Raw genomic sequence first — 27446 nt, forward strand, 5'->3', positions numbered from 1 at the left:
TTTGTGTGTGTCTTTGTGTGCGAACGAGAAGAAGGCAATCGGAGAGGCTCGACTTGCTTAGTAATGTTGGTTTTATGGCTAAGGTATATATATATATATATATGTGTGACTAGTAAAAATCGGGCTTCGGGGTTTTTTTTTTCGAGTTCATATATAGAATGTCACGGTGCCACGAGGTGCCACATGAGCTTCTATATCTGGTCGTTGCCATATATATATATATATATATATATATATATATATATATATATATATATATATATATATATATATATATATATATATATATATATATATGTATATATATATATATATATATATATATATATATATATATATATATATATATATATATATATATGCTAATTAAGTAGCCCCATATGCGTACTAACTGCTGCTCGCAGGCCAACGACTTCCCCAGAGCAACCGGCAGGTCATCCTGTATCTCTAGAGAGCTAGAAGCAATACGGTAGCGTAAGGTCATTCAAACCAAGAAAGTCGATGAACGCGAGCAAACAAATGGGTGCCTAGAGAAAACAGAAGACCGCGACCACTGTCTCATGCTTTCTGCCGATCCCATTCTCCGTATTTAGGAGGCAAGGTTCTCGAACAGCATGAGCAAGGAAGAGGTGAGGAGTAGGCGAAAAAAAATGCTATAAGAAGACACAAAAGGACTTATGGAGCAAGAGGGAGGTCAGTGGAGAGCAACAACTGCCACGCATTTGTAGGGACGAATAGAAAGAATGTCACGAAAAAAAGGAAAACAAAATACAGCAATACAAAAGACAGCGAAGTAATTCAGTTAAGGAAAATCAATAGCTTTCACCCATTCCTGTCTTCCGATTGTTCCTTCTCCTCTAGAGTGATTTGCTTGTGTTGAGGTAGTTTTGTTTCGTTTTTGCTTTTATTTTAGCTGTTCAGCCTCAGAATGTTCCAGGTCTACTCGCTTGTCGAATGCTAGGGGGAGAAGCACTGGAGCTGAAAGTGAGACAACCGAAAGCATCATCGCGAGAACCACGGAAAGAGGTGGGGAATGGTGGACGGCGAGTCACAGAGGGAAACTCTCTCAGCAAGAGCCAATGCCCCGCAGTGGTTAGTGCCGGAAAGTGAAGGCTCGTGTGGCGTGCAATATTTATGAGGTGGGGAGTGTCTTCCGAAGAGGCGTAAAGTTGAACGAAGGGGAGCGCGCTACCTTGAGCGCGTCTCTTCCTTGGTCTCCTTTGGTGACGCGCGGTCGCTGCGAATTGGATGCAAGCGATGCCCCAGGAAGCTACTGGCCGAGCCATCCCAAACCCGCGTCAATAAGTGAGTGCGCCGCTGAGAGACTCAAGACACTCCGACAGCTACCCCGGGAGCTGACCCCGCCACTTGGAAATGTGAGAGTGCCATGCGGTTAGGTCTAAGACCGTTCGCATTTGGGGCAGCAAGACAATGCGCTCTGATGCTAGGCGGAAGTTTGGAGCTTGTCCCCGCTCACATTTGCCTTTGCAGGCAATGGTGTTTTCTGCAGGCCTGCGGCAAACTCCACAAGGAAGGGCACTCCTATTTCACGTTGGTCATGTGGTTGACGAGCTTACTGCGCTGCCAGGGCCCATCGCTCCATGGGACGAGATTGACATCGTCAGCAGCACGCCGATGGCGCGCAACATAACACGCATGCACCGATAATAAGGAGCAGCCTACGCGCGAAGACTTGAGGAAGGCGTACGCCCGGGCGTGCTAATTCTGAACTCGTGTACATCGACGCAGCCACCACGAAATATTGTATTGTCGCTGCCTGCCATTTGATCCGGGCGCCTACCACACAATTCTTGGCACTGACCCCCAATATATACACATGGGAGCTGTCACTCCAATCTATCGCAGCTGCGACTGAAGAACAACACCTGTACACTAAAGGTACCAAGATGCACATCCACAGAGGCTCTCCTGCTGCTCCACCGGACTTTCGCCACTCTCATTGCTCGAGCTTGACAGTAATGGCCGCCAAGCGAGCTTGTAGCGCTCAAGAATGCAACCGCTGTCCCTTTTGTCGTCCCTCTGTAAGGTCAGAATTGCCATGTCAACGGCCTTATGGCAACGCGTGGCACTCGATCCTGAAGCGAACAGGGCATCAGAATACATTCGAATTGCAAATCGCGCTGCCTATATTTTCGCCGAACCCGCCGTGGTTGCTCAGTGGCTATGGTGTTGAGCTGCTGAGTACGAGGTTGTGGGATCGAATCCTGGCCACGGCGGCCGCATTTCGAAGGGGGTGAAATGCGAAAACACCCTTGTGCTTAGATTTAGGTGCACGTTAAAGAACCCCAGGTGGTCGAAATTTCTGGAGTCCTCCACTACGGCGTGTCTCATAATCAGGAAGTGGTTTTGGCACGTAAAACCTTGTAATTTAATTTTTAATATTTTCGCCGATCCCACCGCTTCTCGCTGCTACAAGGCTGATGACACGCCATGCCGTCGATGCGCGTCTCTGGAAGGCGAGGCGGGAACAAAAGATTTTTTCTTACAGTACGCCCCAGATGATTTCATATTGCTATGTTTTCCACCAAAACGGCAGAGCACGAGCGCTCCTTAATGATGCTAATTCAAGTGGTGCTTGAAAACCACACCAAAAGACGTGGCCCACAACATGCCCTGTTTTAGCTGGCGCCATATAGCTGCTTTACGTCGCAAACACGCACTCTGAGTTTTAACTTCACAGTGTGCTTGCTGAGACAATGAGAAACTCAGGAAAAACGAGGAAGTTGAAACCAGGAGAAAACTCCACGTTCCATATCGCAACTCAAGTGCTGTGCAACCAATTCAAGCAAAGGAAGTATATACTAGGGATGCAATCGAGAGTAAGGGCGCGCAGAATACAAGCGCAGGCACTGCTAGCACTTTCGCGCTTTTGTTGATCGCGTCGCAATGAACGAACAAAGTAGATTCGAAACACTCACGCATCTTTGCTGTGGCTGAGTCGGAAACGATCATGGTGAACTTCGGGGCAACTTGAAGCACATGAAAAGGCAGCAGCAAGCATGAATATACCAAAGAGGTCAGAATGACGGAAACAAAAACCGCAGATAACGCAAGAAACTATCAAGCAAACTGCAAGCACGCAGTGCAGGAATGCGCCAATGAGTGAACAGCGCAAACGCGTATTCATACAAGTATACGCATAAAAATATGCGCTTACATCGGCATTAATTGCGATAGTTGTTAGCAAATTTGTAATATAAAATAATTGACCAGTTATTTTCTTTATGATGATGATGTGTGGTGTTTTATGTCGCAAGGGCCAGGTTTGGCCAAAGAGCGCCATGACAAGTGGTAATGTTGACGATGTATTATGGATGGAGTGCACAATGAATTCCTCATGGTAGATGTCACATGGCTGTAAAAGGGCCTAAAACCTGCAGCTGTAAGTGGCGTAGAATATATAGTTGCTAAAATAATGACGATGACTAGGCAGTGATGTCGGCTATGGCAATGGGCTTTCCTTAAAACATTGTGCAATAAAAGAACACTAACATCAGAGTTTCAAGAGAGCCCTTGAATGCAGGGCTGTTAGTCATGTGCAAAAAATTGCCTGGCCAAATGATTTTCAGGATGTCGGTTTCGGCTAGAAAATCTAAGACTATTTGCAGTTTAAAAAATGGTCCGTCACTAAGGAAAAATGCAGGATGGAGAGGTATATTTTCTCTATATGCAGTAGGGAAATACTTTTTCCTCTCTGTTTCTATTGCAGGGCACTGGATAAGAACATGCAGGACTGTCAGGTTATGGCCGCACCTACTACAAGTAGGAGGATCCCCGCCAGTCAAGAGGTAGGAGTGAGTATTGTAAGTGTGTCCTATTCTTAATCGGCAAAGAAGTACTTCCTTGTACCATGCTGTTTTGTCACTTATCCAATTCTGCAATCTTGGTTTTATAATATTTAACTTATTCAATGTTTGTGTATCCCACTCTGCTTGCCAATGATTCCTCAATTTACGGCGCAGTAAGGGCTTTCGGTCTGGGGCAGGAATGGGGATATTTCCATCTGTGTCGCTAAAACGCACTGACGTAGCGTTTTCGTCAGCAGCTACGTTGCCTTATATACCTTTATGGCCAGGTACAGAGCAGAGGATAATCGCTTGGTTGCACATATATGCGAAGCACAACAAGCTATACAGCTCATTCAAAACGGGATCACTATGCGCTATTTTCTTCATCGCAGTAGCGCATGCGACAGCCGGCCGCGTACGGAATGCGCGGGAATTGGGGCAGAATTCAATCGTCGCAAATGTCGCGCAATGTGTGCGCGCACAGTTTTCATCGTTAGCATTTTAAAAAAACAATTACCTAATACGTGCGGCAACCGGTGCGAGCGTAACTATTCACCAGGAAAGTACAGAACTTTAGCTCTTTGTGCTTTGTGGGACGACAAACAGTAGACGGTCTGTCGTCCCATTCTCGAAACATTTGTGCTTCTGCTTTCGCGCTACATTTGTCACCGGAAAAGTATAGGAGAGCAGGTCGGGCTTGGTGGCCAAGTAGATTATCCGCAGCTCATTGGCCAGCAGCCCGTCTATGTTACAGAAAAGCCTTTGGCCTCCACGTGAAATATGGAGGCCATGCGGCAGAAATCGGCCTAACCTTTTGTTTCCTTCTATTGCGCGCTAAGAACTAAAAACTGTGCGAAGCGTACTCTTTCAAAAAAGTATTCACCACTTGATCCCCCATCTTTCCCATATTTAACATGGAGGCAATGTCCTTTTCTAACACACACCAAGACCACTAGCCTCTTGCAACGATGGGAATCGAGGATGTAATAATCATCGGTCATCGGTCACTGGTAGGGGCGCCTATGTTGTCTTCCAACTACACACACGCGCACGGGCGCACGCCCGCACACGCCCGCACACGCCCGCACGCGCGCGCACACACACACACACACACACGCCCGCACGCGCGCGCACACACACACACACACACACACACACGCCCGCACGCGCGCGCGCACACACACACACACACACACACACACACACACACACACACACACACACACACACACACACACACACACACACACACACACACACACACACACACTTGTGGGAACGTCGCGGTCCCTCAGTCCATGCCAGCAGGACCCTGTCCTGGCCAGCTGCCCAAGAGCGCGCAAGAGAGGCCAAGAGCGCCCAGCCGAACCTCGAACCACCGCTCTCTATTTACCCGAATTCTTCTCGCGTGACGTGTGGGGAGGCTGCTACTTTGTCTTACATGCTCTGGCAGTGCGGGTCGCTGGGCCCGAAGTTCACCAAGGAAGAGTGGGACGCGCTCCTACGAAGTCCCATTTTTGTTGACCATATCCTGGCCGTCCAGCGCGCCCGCGATCGGGCCGGCAGGCTAGATCTATCAGTCCCATCGTGGGATTAGCCGGGTGCGCATTTTATAGCGTTTTGCTGGACCCAATAAACGTTTATCCACTCACTCACTCACTCACTCACTCACTCACTCACTCACTCGCGAGTCACCTCGTCCTCTACTCCTGCTACTATTGGCTGCGATGCTGGAGCTCCGATGATGATGATGGCGGAGTTCTCATATATATATATATATATATATATATATATATATATATATATATATATATATATATATATATATATATATATATATATACATATATATATATATATATTGTAGGCTGACCGCTCGTGGACTGGAATCTCGACGGTCTCGAGTTGGCAGTCGCGCGGTAATCCTGCGGGATTCGCGGGCTTCTTTCGCGCTCGGCAAAACAGCTTTATGCAGCATGTACTGAGCAACAGAAAGCTGTATCGCGACTTTTTCGCGTTGCTTTACAATTTTCTCATTAACCCTTTTCATCTAACTATAATATTTGAGAAGTTCATTAATTATTTGAGTCTAATTCTATAATCAGGCAGAATCTAAACAGTGAAATCTTTCTAAACAGTGAACCATTGATCGAGGTAAATAGTTACAAGTACTTAGGCGTTGTCTTTAAATATAATCTTTCTTGGAATGACCATATAGAGAGCGTGGCGTTAAAGGCTAGTCGTATGTTACATTTTCTAAAACGTAATTTCTGGAGAGCCCCCCATAAGGTAAAGGAAACGCTTTATTTAACAAACGTTCGTCCGATGTTAGAGTACGGCAGCTCTGCCTGGGACCCAGAGACAAACACAGCCATTAACCAACTGGAACGAATACAAAAACGCGCCGCCCGGTTCGTTACTGCCAACTATGATTTCACTCAGAGCTCATCACAAATACGTGTTAACTTGGGATGGCCACTTCTCGAGAACCGACGGAAATATTTGCGGCTTAAACTTTTCTTCAATATTTACACAGGCAAGACTGGTTTGTGCAGGGACACATACATAAAGAACCCAAGCTACATATCGCCTAGAACAGATCATTCGCTAAAGGTGCAAGAGTACAAATGCCGTATCAACCTGTATAAGCATTCCTTCTTTCCAAAAACTGTACATGATTGGAATAAACTGCCGCTCGAAATTGTTACAGCAACGCCATCTGTGTTCGTAACTTTGTTGTCGAAACATTTATATCTTTAGTTCTAAAATGTGTTTCGCTTCGGACAGAATAGGAGATTAACCTTTCCTGTCCGCGGCTTTTTGCCTTACTCGCTGTTCTTTTTTTTTAATTACATTATTCTAATTATAATTATTATTAATATTATCATTGCGTCGTATTATGTACTAAAGTGTATTTATATTGTATTTCATAATAACCTCTTGTGTAATGTTGTGTTAAGTACTGTGTTTTCAATATCAATATTTTGTTGTATTGTGTATTAGATCTATCCTTTTGTAACATCAATCATCTGTATTTCCATCATTTGTATACTCCTTCCCCCTACTCTAATGCCCAACATTGGGCGCTGTAGGTATGTAAGTAAATAAATAAATAAGTAAATAAATGCAAGGAATAGTATAAGTATCTCCAAGCGACGGCAAACAGCATTAGCGTGCTTCTGTTCAACGGGTATTTGTGTATTTTTTTTAATCTTAGTGCATGATAGTTGTGGCACCCCGTATATATGTATATTGTCTCATAGCAGTGACGGTCAAGAACACAGTAGCAAAACTGTGAATGGCGAAACCAAGTGTTTATTGCGAGAGCCTGTATTTAGAACACCATATATATATATATATATATATATATATATATATAGTGGTGATTAAGTGATCAAAAAAGAATATATATGTGCAAATCACGCACACATATACGTTTGTGTTTGGTTTTCGCATATCTATTGAATATTGAATATCCCTATTGCTCAGTAAGACTCAAGAATACTAAAATTTATACAACATGAAGTCAACGGAATTTAGCCAACGATTTTACTGTGGTGAAGTCCTCAACAAATTTATTGCTGAGATATTGATGTGTACGTTCGACAACTATCGAAACATCATTGAAAGGATTTGGAGCCAACACCTCGTCAACAAAATGTCAGCACCATTTCGATATTCATTTTTATCATTGTTAAAGCGGTCTATATGCGCCAACAGGCCCTCAAAATGCCCGTTGCAGTTTGAAAGCGCTATTTCGATTTGCTTGTCCGTACGAATCCTTTGGAAATTGCTCGCGCACACACCACCGCGATCGGCACCCAGTGGAATAGTAACTATGGGCGTGGCAGCCCATGCGCGGGCTTTTAGCCGCTGACGCTGTATAAAATGGAATAATAACGGGAAGAAAGAGCAATGACAATAATGGCCTCTCAAACTTATTGCTGAGCACTCCGCACGCAAGCATGCTCCTTCCGCGCCGCCGACGTCTTCGCGTTAAAGTGATTGAAAAGAGTGCGTGCGGCTGGGCTTTGACGAGAAATACGTCCACTGATGACGGCCGGGTCATAGAGTTTGACAACGTCGCCGGTAACGTGGCGACTCATCGTCCCTTCCTCTGATCCGCGTCCGTCATTTCGACGGAACTGTTCCACGCCTTCCACCGTCATTTGTCGCACAGTCCCAAAAGTGCGGCCATGTGCTAGCACTTCGGCTCACGCCTGCAAGATGGTAGGCACACCTTGGAAGGGTAGGGAGCGGCGGCGGCGGCGGCGGCCGATGACGACGTGTTCCGTACGACCTCAACGTGGCGGCGCTTTGACGTTAGTTATCTTCAAGCGTGCGTACGTCGATAGGAAACACTTCATTGTTCGGCGCTCTCAGTGCATGTGCCTCGCTTTATTGTACGCGGACGAAATGACTACATGCACGTAGGGCGTGGCGGCGTTGTGCTGAGCGCAGCTAGAGCCTCAAGAGACCAACGAATGGGAGTTTCCCCTTCGCGTCGCTCGTCACTGTCGCAAGGCTGGTTTACGGAGAGGGTAACACCTTGAAGCTTTTCCAATCAGAGCCATTTCCTCTAAAGGAACCAGTGAGTGACGTGTTGTACTTTATTGCTCTTGTTTCATTTTAGTTCTTTTTTTTTTGACAAGTGAGGGTGCGCACAGTGATCGCAAAATATTGATTGGGTTATAGGGCCGCGGTTTGATGAGGAAGGCATTTTGTGCGATGTCGTCGACAGATAGCTTCTCACAGGTTTGTGCTATGCTGGACGTATTAGACATATTTTGGGGAGTAGCCAGTACAGTGACAATATCTGCACGAATAGATCTTCTTGCGTCAAGAAAATAACTAGTAGTGAAAACCAAGGACAAACTTTCAGTAAAGCAAACCGTGAATGTTTCAATGTGTTATTCTAGATGGTGTTATTTTCTGAATGTTGGCTGCCAAAAAGTCTTTTACGGATGTTGAAAGCAACAACGTTTGCTAAATAGAAGACATGCAGCACGTTTGCCAAAAGAGCAGCCGACATAATGGCTTCGTGACTTACACTCCTGTTTTCTATGGCGACTACTTTCTGTGGTGACATTTCCTTACTATTGCAGTGCCCCAAAATAATGAAAAGAACTAACACATTTTTTTACGGATGTGGAAACATGACTAGAAGTATACACGTCCAGCTTAGGTAGCATTTTGTTGTGGAAGGCTCTGCAAACGTGATTCACCTGCAATAATTAAGCAACGTCGCACCAGTTACATTAATGATCGACTGAAGAGTGCTGCTGCAAAGTTCTCGTCCTTATGCGCATGCGTGTGCCCTTGTTTGCTCATATCTTGTGCTATTTCTCTATATTCATTAGAAAATTAGACCCACTGAGTCAATATTATAACGCGGTACACATAACGTCCCTTAGTCCTATCTTTAAATATGTTTGAAGGTGCATGCCAAGATGCTTTGCGTAGGCGCCTTGTGTAAGTGCGCATAGTTTAAAAAAAAACAGTGCTTTTTCAGGCTTTTGTGGTATTTAAAGTTTGAAACGTCCATCGAGTCGAATTGCGGGGCACATGAACTCTGTTTTTAACGGATGTGGCGTCACATTATTTATTCTTCCACCGAAAGTGTTGCCTCGTCACACAGATGGCGCTAAGCCTGTTGAACCGCAAATGAACCGCCATATATTGAACGCATGGGCGTCTATGGAAGATTCGCCACCAGGTATATTAATGCTTAAGCATTTCTTGTGAGTGCCCAATAAAAATATCGAGCATTTTGCAGGTAGCTGGCTATCCAGCATTGCTGGGGGCTCCTCAAATCATTGCTAGGCGGACCAACGCGTTCGTGTAAATGGAGTAGTGTGTGTGACGCGAGGGTACGTGTGTGACGGCAACAGGTAAGATTATGGCCTACTGCATAGAGCATTTGCTGTAATCAAAGGCTCTATTCGATTTGCTGTGTTCGATTCCAGTGTCGGTCATGCTTTTCTTTTCTTTGCGGCAACACCCATGCACCGAGCGTCAGTAATGCAAGGAGCCCCATCCGAGCACAGATTTTCAAAGGCGTTTTGATGGCAAGAGGGCTCCTCGCTGCATTTCGCGGAGGCCGCGGTATCTATGGAGTGCATGGATTTCAATTCCGAAACTTTATGGGTGTAACGTTCTCATAAAGTTTCAATGTGAAAGGTGCGCTGATGATGATGATGAATCAACATTTATTGGACCCGAAATAAATTGGTGGTGCACGCAGGCACCAGAGGGGGTGGTTCCCTAGTTACGGGACCCATATGTTCCCAGCAGCTACTGGCCCCTGTCCGTCAGTGCGAGCTGAATCGGTAGGGCGGGGCTGGATAACAAGGTCTCCCATCGCTCAAGGGGTTGGAGATTGGGGGGTGTTGGTGGGAAGGGGAGGAGTGGGGGTCTTGAGTTCTGTGCACTCTGCGAAGACGTGCGGCAGGGTGACCTTTTCTCTTTTGCAAAAAGGACAGAGCACATGATTCTTGAATCTGTGCTCTGTGAATCTGTGAATCTGTGAATTCACAGATTCACATTCACATTCACATTCAATTTGAATCTGTGAATCTGTGAATCTGTGAATCTGTGATTGCACAATATGTTTATTTGCCGTGGTTGACGCATTATACAGAGTGACGTTTCATTAGATAGGTAGATTTATTGCACACTTATACGTATATTTAGTTATCTCATTCCAAATTTTGTGCATATATGCAATGAACTTCGTTTCCAGTGATATTTGTTTGCCCATTATCAAGTTTGTATCTTCGCATTTACACATTTCATTGTATCTTTGCATTTTTAATGTACGAGGGGGAGTCAAATGAAAGTGAGCCAACCAACCCTGCGCAATAATGGTTCGGTTCATTTTCTGCGAGGCATGCGCGTAGCACACAGGAATATCATTTACAAAAGTGACACACAGGTGTGACGATAAATGCTCTTTAATGCTCTTACACACTGCATGGGTTGAACATGGTTGTGTGAAATAAGGGACGCTCCAAAAGTTGAACAACGTGGTGTCGTCAGGTTTTTGTAAGCTGAAGATGTTTCCCAAAAAGAAATTAGTCGCCGTGTGGCAGCCGTGTACGTTGAACATTGTATGTCATTGGACACTGCGAAGCGTTGGAGCAAACGGTTCAAGAAGGATGTGAAAGTTGCTAAGACGATCCAAGACCGTGCCAAAGCCACCGGGCAATCACCCCCAACGCAATTGTAATGGTTGACGAGCTGATTAGACAAAAACAAAGGATAAGTATCGATGAACTGGTAGAGCGTGTGAACACCAGTCACGGTTCGTTTCCCACCATAATTCATGAAGGTCTCGGTTATCGGCTATTGTGCGCGCAATGGACGCCGAGCATTTTGAACTACACGAGAAGACGGAGAAGTTCGGCTCTGCCTTGACTCATCTGATTCGGTATCAGAATGAGGGTGACGACTTCTTGTCTGCAGTTGTGATCGGGGACGAATCATGGTGCACTACCACGAGCCTGAGACACGACGGCAAATCTTACAGCGGAAACATTCGAATTCACCACCCCCAAAGAAAGCAAAGGCCGCCGTTTCCGCTGGATAGGTGTTAGTTAACTTTTCTTTCGATGATCCGGGGCCATTACTGATCGAATTTGCTGAGCCTGGAGAGACTATCAATTGTTTCCGATATTGTGAAACGCCGGATCGGCTACCTGTCGCAATCAAGATTAAACGATGTGCAAAATTGATGAATGGTGTCATCTTGCTCCACGGCAATGCCCGTGCCCACGTCGCCTATGTGGTTAATACAAAACTGGTAAAGTTTAAGAGGTAAACGCTGCAACATCCGCCATACAGCCCAGACCTGTCGCCTTTTGACTTCCTCACTTTGGAGTAACCGAAAAAGCAGCTCAAGGAAACCAGATTCATATTGGACGATGACGTGAAAGAGTGAGTTGCAGACTTTTTGAAGTAACAACACGAGGACATTTATGAGACGGGAATCCCGTGACTCAAAAGTCAGTGGGACAAATGTACAAGTGCTCATAGAGACTACATTTACATAAAGTACCCCGTTTATCATATATTCGCATTGGGTCACTTTCATTTGACTCGTTCTCGTATATATTGCAGAACTCCTGCTCTTTATATGTGCTCTCTGTTGCAAGTATAATTTCGGTGCAATTGCTGATAATACACGACAAGTGACAGCTGCTTCTGCGCAATACATTGGAACAAATGACAGTGTCATTGACATTTTTCCCTGGCCGTTGCATTTGTACCAAAATATTAACAAGGTTCGCTGACAAAGCTTCATTAACATATTTGTCCTCAACTTGTTCTTTTTATGAGCTTTACATTTTTCATATCAACGGTATGCACTGCTTGGTTTGTTTCGTATTGATATAGTTCTAAAGTTTGTGTGCGATATTCCTTACCTATTAAATAGACAAAAAAATGGAAACATTGATATCAAGTATTTCAGGCACAAATTCTGGGACATATGAGTGTATTATTTTACTAAAATACATATTTTATTTGTCTTGACAGCGCATAGCGTTCGAGAATTTGTGTGCAGCATCTTTGGCAATGGCAATGCAGGTATTTTTCATGTATTCGACCCGTCGACAAATTGTATAAGGAGGAGGCCGAGCTGCAACCTGAGCCACCACCCCAACCTGAGCCATCACCCCACCCTGAACGAAATTTCTGGCTACGCCACTGAGGCCACATGGTAGGTGTGCCTCTTATTTAACTTTTATTTTATATAGCCATTGATACTGTCACTGTGACTGTCACATTGTAGTGACGGTGAAGAACAGAGTGGCACAGCGGAAGCCATGAAACTAGCTGTTTACTGGGAGAAGCTGCTTATTGCGAACATAATAATAGCGGCGAGCACACTCGTCGATCGGTGAAACGCGATCTGCTGGTCAAGTGCGTCGGCTTTTATACATGACGTGGAGAATGTTGTTCCGTAATCGCTGGTGCTCGCATACCATCCAGAAAGTGCACCACCATTCGTGTCGCACGTACCATCTGATTACGCAAGGTCCAGCGAGAACATAAACAGATAGAATCAGCGATTACATTCGAGTTAGTTCAAAATCATGCAGGGGCCGTCCTGCGCTGAGCGATAACGAGCAAGCTGCTATAGCGGGTGAAATGCGGTCCCCACGAGAAGGTGGTGGTAAGAACTTTACTAAAATACTACTCAGGTAAGGTCTGGCAGGCCCGAGTCCTAGAATGGCCCCTCACGAGGAGCGACTCTTTCGGCCCAGGCAACTAGGATGTTTTGTTGTTTTTGATTCGGCGTTCTCAAAACCTCGTCCCATGTCCGATGTGAGGGAGCTGGCAGGAGCGAACTGGGAGGAGGTAAGGCCTCTCATCCCCGAAGGATGTAATTTTGGATACCCCAGAAAAAGGATAAACAATTACACACGTCACTATTCACGTTTCAGAGTAAATTCTGGACTCTAACATAGGCTGCGTTGCTGGCTGATCCGTGACATTCGATGAGAAATATGAAACCACACGCCATCTTTCTATGACGGGTTCCACCGTCACCGCAAGAAAATCGTTGCGCAACTTCACTTAACAGCTTCGCTGCAAACGCATACTTATGTGCATACATGGCATATCAGGTTTTGCTGTTTCATCTCAGCAATAACTCGTGCAGCTGACAGTTGCAGTGATGACACATACTGCAAAAAAAAAATTTCTGCGTTACAAATTATTTATGCGGTTTGGCCGCAGCATACCCACGCAGCAAAGTGACGCAAGTATAGCTTCGCAAGGGCCAACCAGCGCATGCTCATCAGTCGCAACCTCAGCAAAAGAACTAACAAAGGAAAACGTTTTCGAAGTACTCAGAAGTAATTTGCGAGCTCTTCCGACGGAAATCGTTGCTTCACAAAGTGGATCTAGTAAGCTCAGAACTGAGGCTTTCAGTCTTGTTTTAGAAGGAAATATTTCTGTGCCATAAGGAAAGAACAAACGCCGCATGGCGCAAGTGTATACTTTGTGCTGTAGCTTTGAGAAATAACAAAATAAAAACATGCTGTATATATTGATCACACCAAGCAAAAATGACGAATTGTGGGCTTTGTTTTTTTTTTCCTAGTGTTTGGTGTGCGCCTTTGTCTTTTTTTTTTTCAGGCACCTACGCAACCGCAATGACTCACGTTATCTCAACACAATACTCTACAAGAAAAAACATTACACTTGGGATATGGGACTTACAAAGCAATAACACCAAGAAGGAAGTGACGTAGAGCTGTGCCTGCAGTCCCGCAGCTGGACATAAATCTTGCACATCTCCTCTGCTTCTGGCAGCCTTGTATTGCAGCGTGGAGGACGTGTAATAATACTTTATGCGCTTTCTCCTCGGGCTCTTCTATGTTGTTTGCATACTGCTGATTTTACTTTCCGCGCTGTATTTCTCGTCCCTTCGTTTGTGTGCACATTACCACCAAATTGACCGAGCTTGACAACTCATTCCGATCCAACGACAGTGGGGAACTGTGGGATAAGCTCTCCAGCCTCACAAAAAAAAAAGGAATGAAGGCACATCTACCATCGTGTGGTCTACTACTACAAACGCACAACAAAATAAGCGCAAAGGAGCGTTACGTGAATCGTGACATCACAGGGGGGTGGATGAACAGAAGCGTCCCCACGCGTCCTTGCAATCAATCACGTTGCCTGTTCTATCCTGTCACTCCAGTTCATTCTGCAAATTTGATTTTTCAGCGGTGCAAGCCGGCCACTGGCGTCAAAGAGCGTGCTAGTTAGGCCTGCTCGGCTGGAACGCCAACGAGCACGACCCGGCGAACCATTGTGCCTCAACGGCGCCTGCGGGGTTCCGTGGTCCAGGGGGCCGTTTCAGCTATTCCCAAAAATATACCCCCACCCCGAAACGGGACGGCTGACGTCACCGCAATGCTTCCGCCTGCCCCGACACGTGCGCTTCACGTGGTGCCAGTGGCGTTGCCGCTACCTACTATGCAGATTAAGCTTGTGTCTGCTACTCTGTGCCCCCACTATGCGCCACTGCAGTACGAACGCTGGCTGCGCGGCTGACGCGTATTCGCAGTCAGGGGAGCGCAATTCAGTTGACACATCGCATTCAGTACTGCTCCGCTGGAGGATGTAAGGGGCAGCCCAGAATGGGCAGTTTCGACGAATCGAAATGTTCCCTTAACGGGAAATTGGAATACACGCTACAATGTGCGATTCACAGCTTGCGCCGAAACTAGATAAATAGTCCTGTGAGTGGGCGTCCAGAGCAGCCCACCCTGTCTCCGGCATTACCATTGCTGAAGTTGTTGTGACTGCATTGATTATTCGCCTTGATTGTGAATGGTAGTGAGTTCTTACCTTTATTCATCCTCAGATGAAGCTACGCTACTCAGCTTGCGTGGGATTGTCTAACCTGCTCCACTATCACAAGCAAGTTGGTGCGAATATTGAATACCTACCTACACACATGTAGAACTGCTATCCGTTTGCAACAGAAAGAGCGTACAGGGAGGAAATAAATGCCAATGTACTGACCTTCAGCTTAGCAGCACACCGCTATAGCCACTCGGCTACGTGGGTTGCCCTATGACATGCGCGAACACATTTGATAAAGCAAGGGTTTGCTTAGGCGAGAGCTTTCTCCCAATAAAATGAGTGTTGCTTAGTCAGTCTAATGAAACTAAATAGAAATAAAAGCTTACACGTGAATGTGTAAGCCTTCCTAAGAATTCGCAAATTTTACGAACCGTTCCAACCCGAAACTGACACGCAAATGGCTAGCCCTTTTCAAACCCTGATGCACTACGTACCATGATGATTGTTTTGGCGGCACACTGCAGCAAATGCTCCGGTGGTGCCGAAGGTGGGCACGAACAATTATACTACCGACCGCACATCCGCAGGCAGCAGGCGCTGTCCGTGTCAACCTCTGCGTTCAGAATAAAAAAAAAAAACTTACGGTAAGTTCAGTTTGCTTTTTACAATTAAGGTACGATAACCACAAAGTTCATTCTGGTTGCGTAATCATATGTTGACCGCATCCTAGATCTAAGCACCAACTAGCTGGCGCGTCAAAAAAAGAAAAAGCACGGTTTGCTCTATGTTGACGACGACCACCAACAGAGACAGCGATAGGCACGTAAGAGGATACACCGACTTTTCGTATTTCCCTTGATGCTATCGCAGTTGAGAAAACACGGTATGTCCCGATTTTAGCATCGAGCTGGGTTCTCCCTTTGGCCGCTGCTATAAACCACAACTCTCGGTCAGATACGCCTGCCCCGCCGAAGCCGCCTTTCATCACTCTCGCCTACGGAAGGGTGAGTGCCGCGTTCTCGCCTTGAACTTGAGCTCTTCGCGACTAGGCACGTGGGTCTCTACGCGGTGCAAGAGGCAGGCGTTATGCTCTCGCGCACGCCTTGGCTCGACGATGCAAAAGCTAGCAGGCATGCATGTCAGTAGAGACGGGTTAGCTGGAAATGTGGAGGGCAGGGAGGGAGGTTGCAGGAGGGAGGGTGGGGATAGGCGATGCGAACGGCCCCTTCGTGTCCTGATATAGAGCTACGGGGCCGAAAAGAGCGAGGTGTGTAAACCCCCCGGCCTCCCTCGCGGACGCTCGGGAATCTTGTCATCGCGCGCACTCGGCTTCCACAACAGCGGTGCTCGTTGTGTTTTCGGCGACGAAAACACGCAAGGGCATCAGACTTGCCGTGCCGCTTGATGCAAAACCGTGTGCCTCGCCATGCGACCGGATATGTCGTCGCGCCGGAGAGCGTGCGCCCTGGTAGCTTAGAAGAAGGCACCCGAATATAAAATAAGGATGTATAAATAAGCAAGTAAAAAAAGAACGGCGACCCCCCGCATCCAGTGCCATATAATTAGGCACTCACAAAGCTGTGATGTGCGTGGTCGTCAGTTGGACTGTGAAGCGGTAAAACCACACCAGCTTCCGAAAAGCAGCTGCAGGAATATGCCCGGACTCTGTCTGCTTCTAGACAGTGCCTACCTCACTCAAAGTACAACTGAGGAATGAGCTACCTAGATGTCGAATGTGTTGCCAGAAGCGATATAAGGTATTTTCATTACTTATATTAGAAATACTTGCAGTAGGTACACCCAATGGAAACAATAAAGACGATAGACTAATGCGAAGTTCCTTCGTTCGAGTACTGAATTAAGAATTTCGGCTGCCTGACCTTAAACTGAGCATCCTAAAAAAGTTGCCTACGTATGACTCACGCGTTAACTCACGCGCTGGTTAAGAAATATTTAGCAAAAGCTTTACTTCACCCGCATACGCTTACCTCCGCATGCATACCAGTGATAACGTCTCCCCTAATTTAAGTAAACTTTATCTGCATCGCTCTATGTTACTTTCAATACAGCTAACTAAATTGTGTACTGTTCATAACACAGGAAAAGACATCACTACCATCAGTAGCAGTGTCATGCGCACTTCTGGCTTGCCTATAAACACGGAAATCAAACAACACGCATGCAGATGCACACGCGTACACGTGAACACGCTCGTACGCGTGCACACACAAAGGACCCGATTCATTTTCTCTGCCGACGACCCTTCGCTAATGGTCGTCCTCAAGAGAGAGATCATTTATTAGAAAGGCAGAGAGGTCGACCTGACCTAGCACGCTCTTGCCTTCTACTCCTCAAAGTTTCTCCGATATAAGTGCAGACAAGTTCTGCTGCAAAAGTGCCTTGCGACAATCAGCATACTTTCCGACGGCGCAGCTTTAAACGCATTGATTATGATGGTAATGACGATTAAGCTGCTTTAGTCGGTTGGCTCATTGACTTGGAAAGCAAATGAGGTTACGATATAGTGCGCCTAAGCTTCTGGGAGGGACGTTGAAATTATACCGCCGGCTGTGAAGAAGCTCCTGTTCCCAAAGACGGCACTTAAAAAATGTATGCAAACAAATAAAGATACGAGTAGTACTAACTTCATTAGCCGGTGAGCCCTGACAATTGGATTAGGACAAGAAAGGCATTAAAGTGGCGTCGCACGGCCCAACTGAGGTACTCTCAGGCAACGGTGATTAGGCAGCACAACCAGCGGCGCCCGCCAGGCGTCTGGAGTAGAAGCGTTGTTCTCCACAGTAGAAGGGGGAGGGCAAGGTAACACGACTTATGAATTGCAGAGCTTTAGAAGTAACAAAGACAAGCAACGCACGTAGAGTGTAAGGAGGAGGATGGCTCCAGGCTTATCTGGCCTATGAAGACCCATCCACCCTTTCGAGAAAGCGCCCTGAAATCAACTCTTATTGAAACCGAGAGTATGTCCAACACTTTGGCCGATGGCGGAAATTGTCTATTTCCAAATTTCACTTATCTCTAAGTAAACGTGTTTCAGCTGGGAATTATGTGGTGATAATTTGGGAATAACGCAGGCACTTCCGATATACAGCATGTAAATTGCCGTACTTGTTCGTTCATAAGTACAGGGCGAGCTATGTATATTAGTAGAATGCCTATGACATTTTTTCTCGGGTAAGAAGCTTACATAGACGCAATGAGCGAGTTTTTCACTTTTCAAAGATCCAGCATCACACACGTTGAGGCCTCGATGGAGGACTTAACTTGAGTATGGTGCATCGTTATGGCTAAAGCTCATAGCTCACAAACGACAAATTGTGGCTTGCTCGAGTGTTCACATTTTCCTGATGGCGACGAACGCGGTACGTTGTATGAAGAAACACAACTAGGATTGACCCACAAAACCACAAAACCACAAGCAGGCGATGAAAACGCACCCGGACAATTTGCAATGTCGCCGGAACGTAACGTGCAAATCTGACCTACTCTATAAATTTCAGCGATATGCGAGTCTCAACAGTCTTGACGCAGAGCATGCTAGGAAGTGCTCTCCGCTGACATTTGCAGGTGCCCGCTTAGCATCGCATGACGACTCCCGCCAAGAGCGCTTCATAAAGTAGCCTGAGAAGTAATTTCATCGCACTTAACAGAAAAAAGAAAGAACGCCAAGTCCTCCGTTACATGATGAAGAATTGCTAATGGCGAAGTAATGTCTTTTAAAATAAAATTAAGATAAAATGCACAGCGCCGAAACTGGCGGGATCTAAGGAAGCACACGTATACTGCTTTCACCAACAGGCCTGCTTCGTTTTTCATTTGTGTTTCTGCTTTGTTTTTGTTTGTTTGTTGTTACTTTTGTTAACTAGCATAACTTTCTTGCTGTTTTCCCCCGCACTCTAAGAGCAACTTCTTTTTATTTCCCCCGGATTCGACGTTGCGGAGTAATTTTCTCTTCCTGAGGCAAGCAACTCCTGCAGCAACGCCTTCCGCGCTGTTTGAGATTTTGCTACTTAGAGAAGTGTGCGAGGCTTTCGCAACTTGTTGCTTTTGTCTACACTTCGCTCTACGCGGCGGCGCAGTGCCACGCGCTCGCCTACCACCAACACACTCATTTTACGCTCTGGGTGAAAGTACAGAACACTTCTTAATCGTGCGGCTGATTGCCTGAAGCTCGCTCCATAGTTCTCACAGCCCTGCACGTATTTTGCGCGACACACCTAGAGAAAGGACACGTGCCTGCTGCTCGTTAACAGAGGCGAAAAAAAAATTCGTCATAGCGCTCCAAGGTGGAGCGGCTATTATACACCTGCGCCTCTCCCCGATCTTGTTAGCTAAAAATAACGAGCAATATGTGAAGTAAGAAGGAACATATGCTTCGCATGCGTTGTTTACATCAGAAGAATAGGTTCTTTGTTTTCTTGCGCTTCATTTAACGACTCCTAAATTTTGTCTTTAGTCTATTTAGTTGACTGCCTGCTATATGTGTGGTTTCTACAGCGAAACGCTTCTCAAAAGTTTCTATCGCGCTACGCAGCAGATGCAGGCACCACCGCCCTTCCACACCCCACCCCCCTTCTTGTGTGGCACTACTCCTAAACTATAACTCCAAGACGGACCAGCTGTCAATGCCATCAACAGATTTGCTCAATATGTCGCACCTGTGTGACTATTACATAACTATTGGGACCTCTCTGAGAATATATATATATATATATATATATAAATTCTTGTTGCACTGTGGTATAGGACTTAACAAAACTGTGGTGGGAGTCCTGCTAAGATTGACTTTGGCCGTGCCGCTTGTGTCCTGCGTCCTTTCCCCATCAAAATTAGTTAACCCGCTCAAAAATTCATGTAAACGATGGGAACTAACGTAATGGTTGTTAAACATGAACCATTAATTGAACTGCTCAAGACCCGTGGAATACCATCGACGCACTTTGCGATAAACGTCGCCGCAGACTGGGGCGACGTTTCATATTTCATATTTGTACTCCTCTTTTGTTCAGTGCTACCCGCGTTCAGCTTCGCACCACTCTTCGGGTTCATATTTTAAACACAGAGTGCCCAAGTTTAAAAGAAGCTCACCGTTGAAAAGTCTGAAAAGCGGCGCTTTTCTAACAGCTGACAATGACTTCGACCCGCAGTAACGTAGACATAGCGTGTGATTGCCATGCGTCTTCCTCAGTACAAGAAAAAAAAAGAAAAGAGAAAAACGTTATACTGGAAGTAAGAAGACGCACCACCCCTCAAAGGCTCCTGGGGGAAAGGCGGAGGTGTTGATACACGACTCTTCTTTCGCGAGGCACACTCGTGTACCTCACGCGGTGTCACCAGCAGCGTCGTTCATTGATTCCCTCACCGCACACGCAGTCAGAGCGGCACGACGTAGGCGGCACTGGCAATCTGTCTCTTCCGAGGACAAGTGCCCCTCTATGTATACCACAAAACCCTCCAGGCCGCTTTCTCACAGCTGTGCGCGGCGTGCAGCATCGTACATCGGGGCAGCGATGTTGTTGTCTCCACTTGCACTCTCTCCTAGTCACCGACCGACGCGAGGCGCTAGGCAACGCAACGCAATGCCAGAGAGTAACAAACAAACAGACAAACAAACAAACAAACAAACAAACAAACAAAAGCCAGAAAGGAAGCTGGCGAGGTCTTTCGAAGAAGCGAAGGAAGTTTTGGGAAACACATCGGCGCTGCCAGCACTCGTAGCCCCATCCATAACCCGACTGCAGCCGCTTAGTTTTCTTTGCTCTCAACGTGTTTATAAACGGGCCCGTCCAGAGCAACGAAACGGGCAGAAAAGAGCGATGGGACCTCATGGGAGGGAGACTATATGGCGAGTCGGCGGCTGCCTGTGTCGCACGGACGCCTTCCGACTTCGAGGTGCGCGACATGAGTTTCGCCCGCTACACGAGCAGCCTTATTTGGGCGGGACGCGCCGTTGCTGCTGCCTTTGGCGTCGAATTAAGGCTATAAAATTTCTGTGCGTTCGACGCTCCCCAGGAAACGTTGTGGACAGAAACGGAGTGGCATATTATGAGGGGGTTACAAAGACAATATACTTACTGTCAATGTCCCCAAGTGCTTTAAGTATACTTCCCCATTTTCCCGGAAAAAAATTAGTTAGTGGAGCCTCCTGTTACGAACTTCCAACCGGTGCCACCAGTGTTACGACATCCAACCGGTGCCGCCAGTGTTACGAACTTGTACCGCTGCACCACGATTACGGCTTTGTGGTCCCGTAGCGCTCGTCACCCGTTTCGTGACAGAGCGTTGGTAGCGAAGACTCCGAGCCTGGCGTCGATGAGAATAACAAAAGGGACTTTATACATTATATACAGGTTATCATACAGGACATGAACGGGTCGGCACTGGGGCCGAGTGCTCACAACAAACGCGACTGTTCTCGCACGACGACGTCCGGCGAAAACGCGTGACACATCTCACCCCAGTCGGGAGCGACACTCTCTCCCGGTGGGTTGGCGGATCCTGTTTTCGAGCGGCGTGTCTCTGCTTTTATAATCCCCGAGGCCCATTGTCACTCAACCGGCCCAATACAAAGTCAGCACACGACGGTCGTCCGAGGGGTCCAACCAGCGACCGCGCTGGCCACTCGGTTCAAAGTTCGCGCGCGCGGTGACCTCCAGGCAAGGGAGGTGCGGCGCCGGGCCGTCGGGCACACGCGGACACGTCAAAACACGCTGCTCCGCCGAGGCTTCTCCCGCACGAAGGCGCAGCATCTTGACTTGTGAAGGGAGAATTATGGCGCTCGCAGGATAGATTCTGCATCTTGCAGATTCGGGATCCGGGCTTGTGGTAATGGCACAACAGCATCCCCGCCCTCAGATAAGGCGCCGGGAAGACGAGCTGCCTCCACGTGGCTCGGATGCCAGGCGCGCACGTTCGTCAGGCTCGTCCAAGTTCACGTCCAGTGTCGGGACGCCAGGTAACCTCACGTGCCCAGGTCCGACTCGCCAGGACAGGAGCTCTGCTCACCACTTCGTCGCCAAGGCACCTTGACCAGCTCCGCTCGGGTCGTTCCTAAGACCTTGCTTCTCGCCACTGGTCCCGCTTGGTCGTTCTGCAGCTTGCAAAACCGACCGGCAAAAGGCAACACCCAACACGAACAAGTGCCCTCTGTCTCCCGTCAAACACCAGACAAGGCCATAATTCAAATCAACCTAACTAAATTGTTTTCCCCTTTTTTCTCCCGCTGCAACAAGAGGCAGGTGTACGATCTAGCACACAAGGCTCAAACAATCAGTTTTCAAATCATCAACATAACAAAATAGAAACAATTAATAATCAGCAATAATAATGACAAATAGAATGGTCCCCTTGAAATCGCTTTGGACCGAAAACATACTTCTGAGGAAGCAAATGAGGTCATTCATTTTTCCCGGCGATATTTTCGCGGAATCTGAAGCTGCTTATATTTGCGACCCTGCTTATCCGTGTAGCGGCGGTACAATAAGCCAGGTTCCTTGCCAAATGAAACCCCCTTTTTTTCCACTCCCCGTTTGACGCTCTTCCTCAGATCGGCTAATGAACAATCTTCCTGTTGCTCGCGAATCAGACTTTTTCTTTCAACTGCAGCCTGCTCCTGCCGGCTGGCGGAAACCGGAGCGAGTGCGGAGCCCGCGTCGCCTAATTGCGGCGTCGAGTCTATATCGCGGCTAGCACTGCACGCGTCACTCCCACTCACTTCCAGGACCCGCTCGTCTAGGCCAGCCTCCGAGCTCTGCCTCTCCCGTGACTGCTCGCCACTCAAGTTACCGTGATCGGTCCGTGTGCCGCACCGCCTTTCGCTCACCGACGCAAAGTCAAGTTCCCTCGACAGCGGGCGCGCTTTGGATCGCCTGGGGGCCATGTACGCCACGTCGGCAAAGAATGATTTGCCCTGATCCCTCAGCAGCTGCTCCGAGCTATTTGAGAAGAGGTAGGAAAATTGCTCCGGGAGGGCGGCTGACACAGCGGCTTCGGTGTTAAGTTTCCCAAATCCTCCTTCAATGCTAACCGTTGCGATCGGTAAACAGACACTCTCCTTCTCGGCCACTTGCCGTATCCTAACGCACTCTCCCGTAAAATCACTCGAGGAGACGAAAGACGGGTGAACAACGTCCATAGTTGCTGCAGAGTCCCGCAGTGCTCGGCACTTCTTGCCGTTTACCTTAATTTCCTGCACATAGGGCTCCAATAGACGTATGTTTTTGTGAGTTTCCTGTATCGTTGCAAAAGCAATTCTCTCTGGGCAGCTTGCAGCGATGTGCCCTTGCTTTTTGCAATTGTAGCAGGTTAACGGTCTCCGTTTTTCAAAAGAACGCGTCATTTCGTTTCGCTGTTTCGGACCATCGTCATCATTCTGAGATGCATTCTGTCCATCCCTTACAGTTTCTTTGGGAAGGGACTCGTCGTCCCGAAACTCGCGACGCGTGATTTCCTTCCGTTCGTCGGGCTTCCCGTAAAACCCATCTCTTCTATCTGCTTTTTCTATGCGCACTGCCTTGCTGTGCAAGCTGCGGCGTGTGTAATACTCTTCCGCTAACTCTGCTGCCTTGTTTAGCTTAACCTCCTTTAGCCTATCTTGCAGCCAGAGCCGGACATCCTCATCAATGCAACGGTAGAACTGCTCCAACGCGATGCATTCGACAATTTTGTCGCGGTCGTCGTAAACCTCTTCGCCCTTCAGCCATTCCACCAAGTCGGCTTTTAGACGAAACGCGAAGTCAACATTCGACTCCTTACCCTTTTTTGCATACCGGAACCTCTGCCGGAAAGCTTCGGGCGACAATTTGTACTTCCGCAGTAGCGCTTCCTTCACATCACTGTAGCTCTCAAACGCCTCTTTCGATAAGCAAGTTATTACGTCTGATGCCTCCCCAGGAAGCAACGCTAACAGATTCTGTGCCCAAAGGGATCGCTCAATGCTATTCCGTTCACACACGTGCTCAAATTTTACGAGGTATTTGGCCATATCCTCTCCGACGACAAAGGGTGGAAGTTGATCGCGTATTCTTGGAACATTAGAAGTGAGACTAGGCGCCGGCGAGTTATTTCGGATCTCCAACTCTTTCATTTTAAGCTCATGCTCACGTCGCTGCCTCTCTCTCCTTTCCTCCTTTTCCTCCTCGCGAAGTTCCTTTTCCTCCTCGCGACGTTGCTGTTCTCTCCTTTCCTCCTTTTCCTCCTCGCGACGTTGCTTTTCCTCCTCGCGACGTTGCTGTTCTCTCCTTTCCTCCCTTTCCTCCTCGCGACGTTGCTGTTCTCTCCTTTCCTGCTCGCAACGTTCCTTCTCCTCCCTTTCCCGACGTTCATTGATACCCGCCAAGGCCTCTGCGGCTTCCTCAGCCGTTACGTCCCCAGTCCTCATGACCTCAAGGATCGCATTCTTTCTTTTGGTTGAGCCCAACTCAATGCCCAACTCCTCACAAATTTCGAGAAGTTCCTTCACCTTGTACTTCTCCATCGTTCACACTGTCCTCCTGCTGTTTACCCTTTTTGAATATACCTGCCGTACGCTACTATAACACTACTAGTAAGACATATGCAAGTATTTCACACACTGCCCTGTTTACCCTCTCAGCATCCCCTGGTTTTCAAAACACTCTTACTATAATAGGCTTGAAACACACAAGGTTAAACACAATGCAACACCAAGTCAATCCCTGAGCTACTATAACCTGTGTCAGAGAAAGTCTGGTGTTTGAGGTAAACTTCAGGCACTCACCGCGCCGAGGTAGCTGATGCCGGTCAATCCCGTAGCTGCCATCCAGTGTTACGAACTTCCAACCGGTGCCACCAGTGTTACGACATCCAACCGGTGCCGCCAGTGTTACGAACTTGTACCGCTGCACCACGATTACGGCTTTGTGGTCCCGTAGCGCTCGTCACCCGTTTCGTGACAGAGCGTTGGTAGCGAAGACTCCGAGCCTGGCGTCGATGAGAATAACAAAAGGGACTTTATACATTATATACAGGTTATCATACAGGACATGAACGGGTCGGCACTGGGGCCGAGTGCTCACAACAAACGCGACTGTTCTCGCACGACGACGTCCGGCGAAAACGCGTGACACATCTCACCCCAGTCGGGAGCGACACTCTCTCCCGGTGGGTTGGCGGATCCTGTTTTCGAGCGGCGTGTCTCTGCTTTTATAATCCCCGAGGCCCATTGTCACTCAACCGGCCCAATACAAAGTCAGCACACGACGGTCGTCCGAGGGGTCCAACCAGCGACCGCGCTGGCCACTCGGTTCAAAGTTCGCGCGCGCGGTGACCTCCAGGCAAGGGAGGTGCGGCGCCGGGCCGTCGGGCACACGCGGACACGTCAAAACACGCTGCTCCGCCGAGGCTTCTCCCGCACGAAGGCGCAGCATCTTGACTTGTGAAGGGAGAATTATGGCGCTCGCAGGATAGATTCTGCATCTTGCAGATTCGGGATCCGGGCTTGTGGTAATGGCACAACACTCCTTAAAGCACAGTCACATGGGCTACTTACACACCGCTTCAACCATTTCTCGCTTTCAAAGAAGCAAGCAAGCTTAGCTTCACCCCGAAAACTCTTCAGGATATCAGCAAGTGTATAGTTTGGATTGTTGCAATATATTCGTGACATTTCTCTTTGAGCGGTAATTTCACAAGGGTAAACAAAAAAGCAAAAATCGCACGGCGAGAACTCGGGTTCATTTCAGGGATCTGGGTGGTAGAGCAGGAATAGGAATGCTTTGTCAGCTATTCCAAGAATAATACAGCATTCCGGGGTCCCGCTATGTCATGCAACAAGAACCACCACTCAGACCACAAGTTAGGACGGCGCCACGGAACTGCTTGGCTTCGACGTTAAGAATTAAATTTTGGAGTTTTACGTGCACAACCTCAACCTAATATGAGGCTCGGCGTAGTGGGGACAACGAATTATGTCTTACCACCTGAGGTTCTTTAGCTTGCACATAACTTGGGTACACGAGCGTTTGACCATATAACAATGCAGCCGCCATGGCTGATATTGAACCTACGCCCTCATTTTGAGCAGTGTAACGACATAACCCCTGATTTGCCGGGGCATGTTTGGCGTAAACCTATAAGCATATCAGTTTCGAACTTTTGGCCTATTATTAGTTTGTCATGCAAATATTATTGGTGCACCGAGCTTCTAGCATCACAAAATTCGACCAACATTGCTTTTGTTTTCGATAGTTAACGCTTTGCTAGTTACCGCCTTGTATTAAAGTGACTTGCGTCATCTTTCACCTCCGCCAGTCGTGTTCAAGACTAACGTCGGATCTCTGCTGGCGCAATCAAAAGTTCAGCAACAGTAGTTCGCCTGCTTCTTTCTTTCCGTCGTTCAGCGCGTGTGTGGGATGACTATTGCATCCAGATTCCATTTACCTAATTGGTTTCGTAAGGTGAGACACAGCTCCTGTTCAATAACAAATCTAATGATACCACACTCACACTAACATGTCTGTCTTCATGCAGCAGCTGCCTCGCGGGCTCCAGATTTGCAGCGTATGTGACGTCAAGAAGTCGCCTACTCTTTGATCGCCCTGTACTGAATCTCTGCCCTCACGAAGCCTTTGGTGCAGCTAGAAAACACGGCTTCTCTATTTTCTAAATAATGCTTATTCCCCATATACTTGCTGAATCATCTTCCATATCTCAATTAAGGTTTTCTGACGGCCTAACACTGAACCTAATTTTAACTCTCTGCTCGAGATTTATTTACGTCACTCTTGCAATGCCTAGGTGCCAATGAGCCAAACCGTGCTTACGTAAGCGCCGCTTTTCCACATAGCGAGTTTGCATGAACGCCCTTCCAAGGCCATGTTTACTCTACACACATACAAAGCGACTCAATAACAATCGTTTCTTGAGTTTCAATATAATATAAAAATATCAGTCCTTATACTTTTTTATAAGTGGTACACAAATAATATTAAGCGGTTCTGACGACGCAGACTATGGCGTACTAGAGAGAGATAGATATGCAATTGGTACATGATTTCAAAGAATGCACAGCTTACCAGGATGTTTTACCATGCAGGACCGGCACTGTAATCGGCCCACATCGGTCACTATAAACGGATTGTTTTAAACATGTAAGACTGATAACACTGGAGCCTGTCCTGATCAAGTCATACTAGAATTTAAAACACGCTGCTTCCTCAGGAATATCTAGCTTTAATGCACAGCGCGCGAACATGCACGTTGCTTTCCGGCACATTTTTTTTTCGGGCACATTTCGGTTAGTCATGAAGCACGTAACATCCTTTTTCTACGCTCCAAGTG

General features: G+C 47.3%; 1 protein-coding gene across 29 annotated transcripts in view; it reads right to left on the reverse strand.

Moving 5' to 3' along the window:
- Window positions 1-27446, reverse strand: part of LOC135909148 (uncharacterized) — a 758332-nt gene that overhangs the window by 491446 nt on the left and 239440 nt on the right. For 13 of the 29 annotated variants that reach the window (XR_011513882.1, XR_011513881.1, XR_010566600.1 and 10 more), the window contains one exon: window positions 15626-15744. The exons of 8 other annotated variants lie outside the window; for them this stretch is intronic. Coding sequence is in view for 10 of the 21 variants with exons in the window: in XM_065440981.1 (XP_065297053.1) it covers window positions 15626-15744 (119 nt within the window). In the remaining 11 variants the exon portion in view is untranslated. Of the gene's footprint in view, window positions 1-2939; window positions 2991-15625; window positions 15745-27446 lie in introns of all 29 variants that reach the window. 8 more of the 29 variants (XR_011513878.1, XR_011513877.1, XR_011513883.1 and 5 more) reach the window with 1 other exon arrangement.

Source organism: Dermacentor albipictus, chromosome 4, assembly GCF_038994185.2.
Source record: "Dermacentor albipictus isolate Rhodes 1998 colony chromosome 4, USDA_Dalb.pri_finalv2, whole genome shotgun sequence".
In the NCBI taxonomy this organism is placed as follows: domain Eukaryota; kingdom Metazoa; phylum Arthropoda; class Arachnida; order Ixodida; family Ixodidae; genus Dermacentor; species Dermacentor albipictus.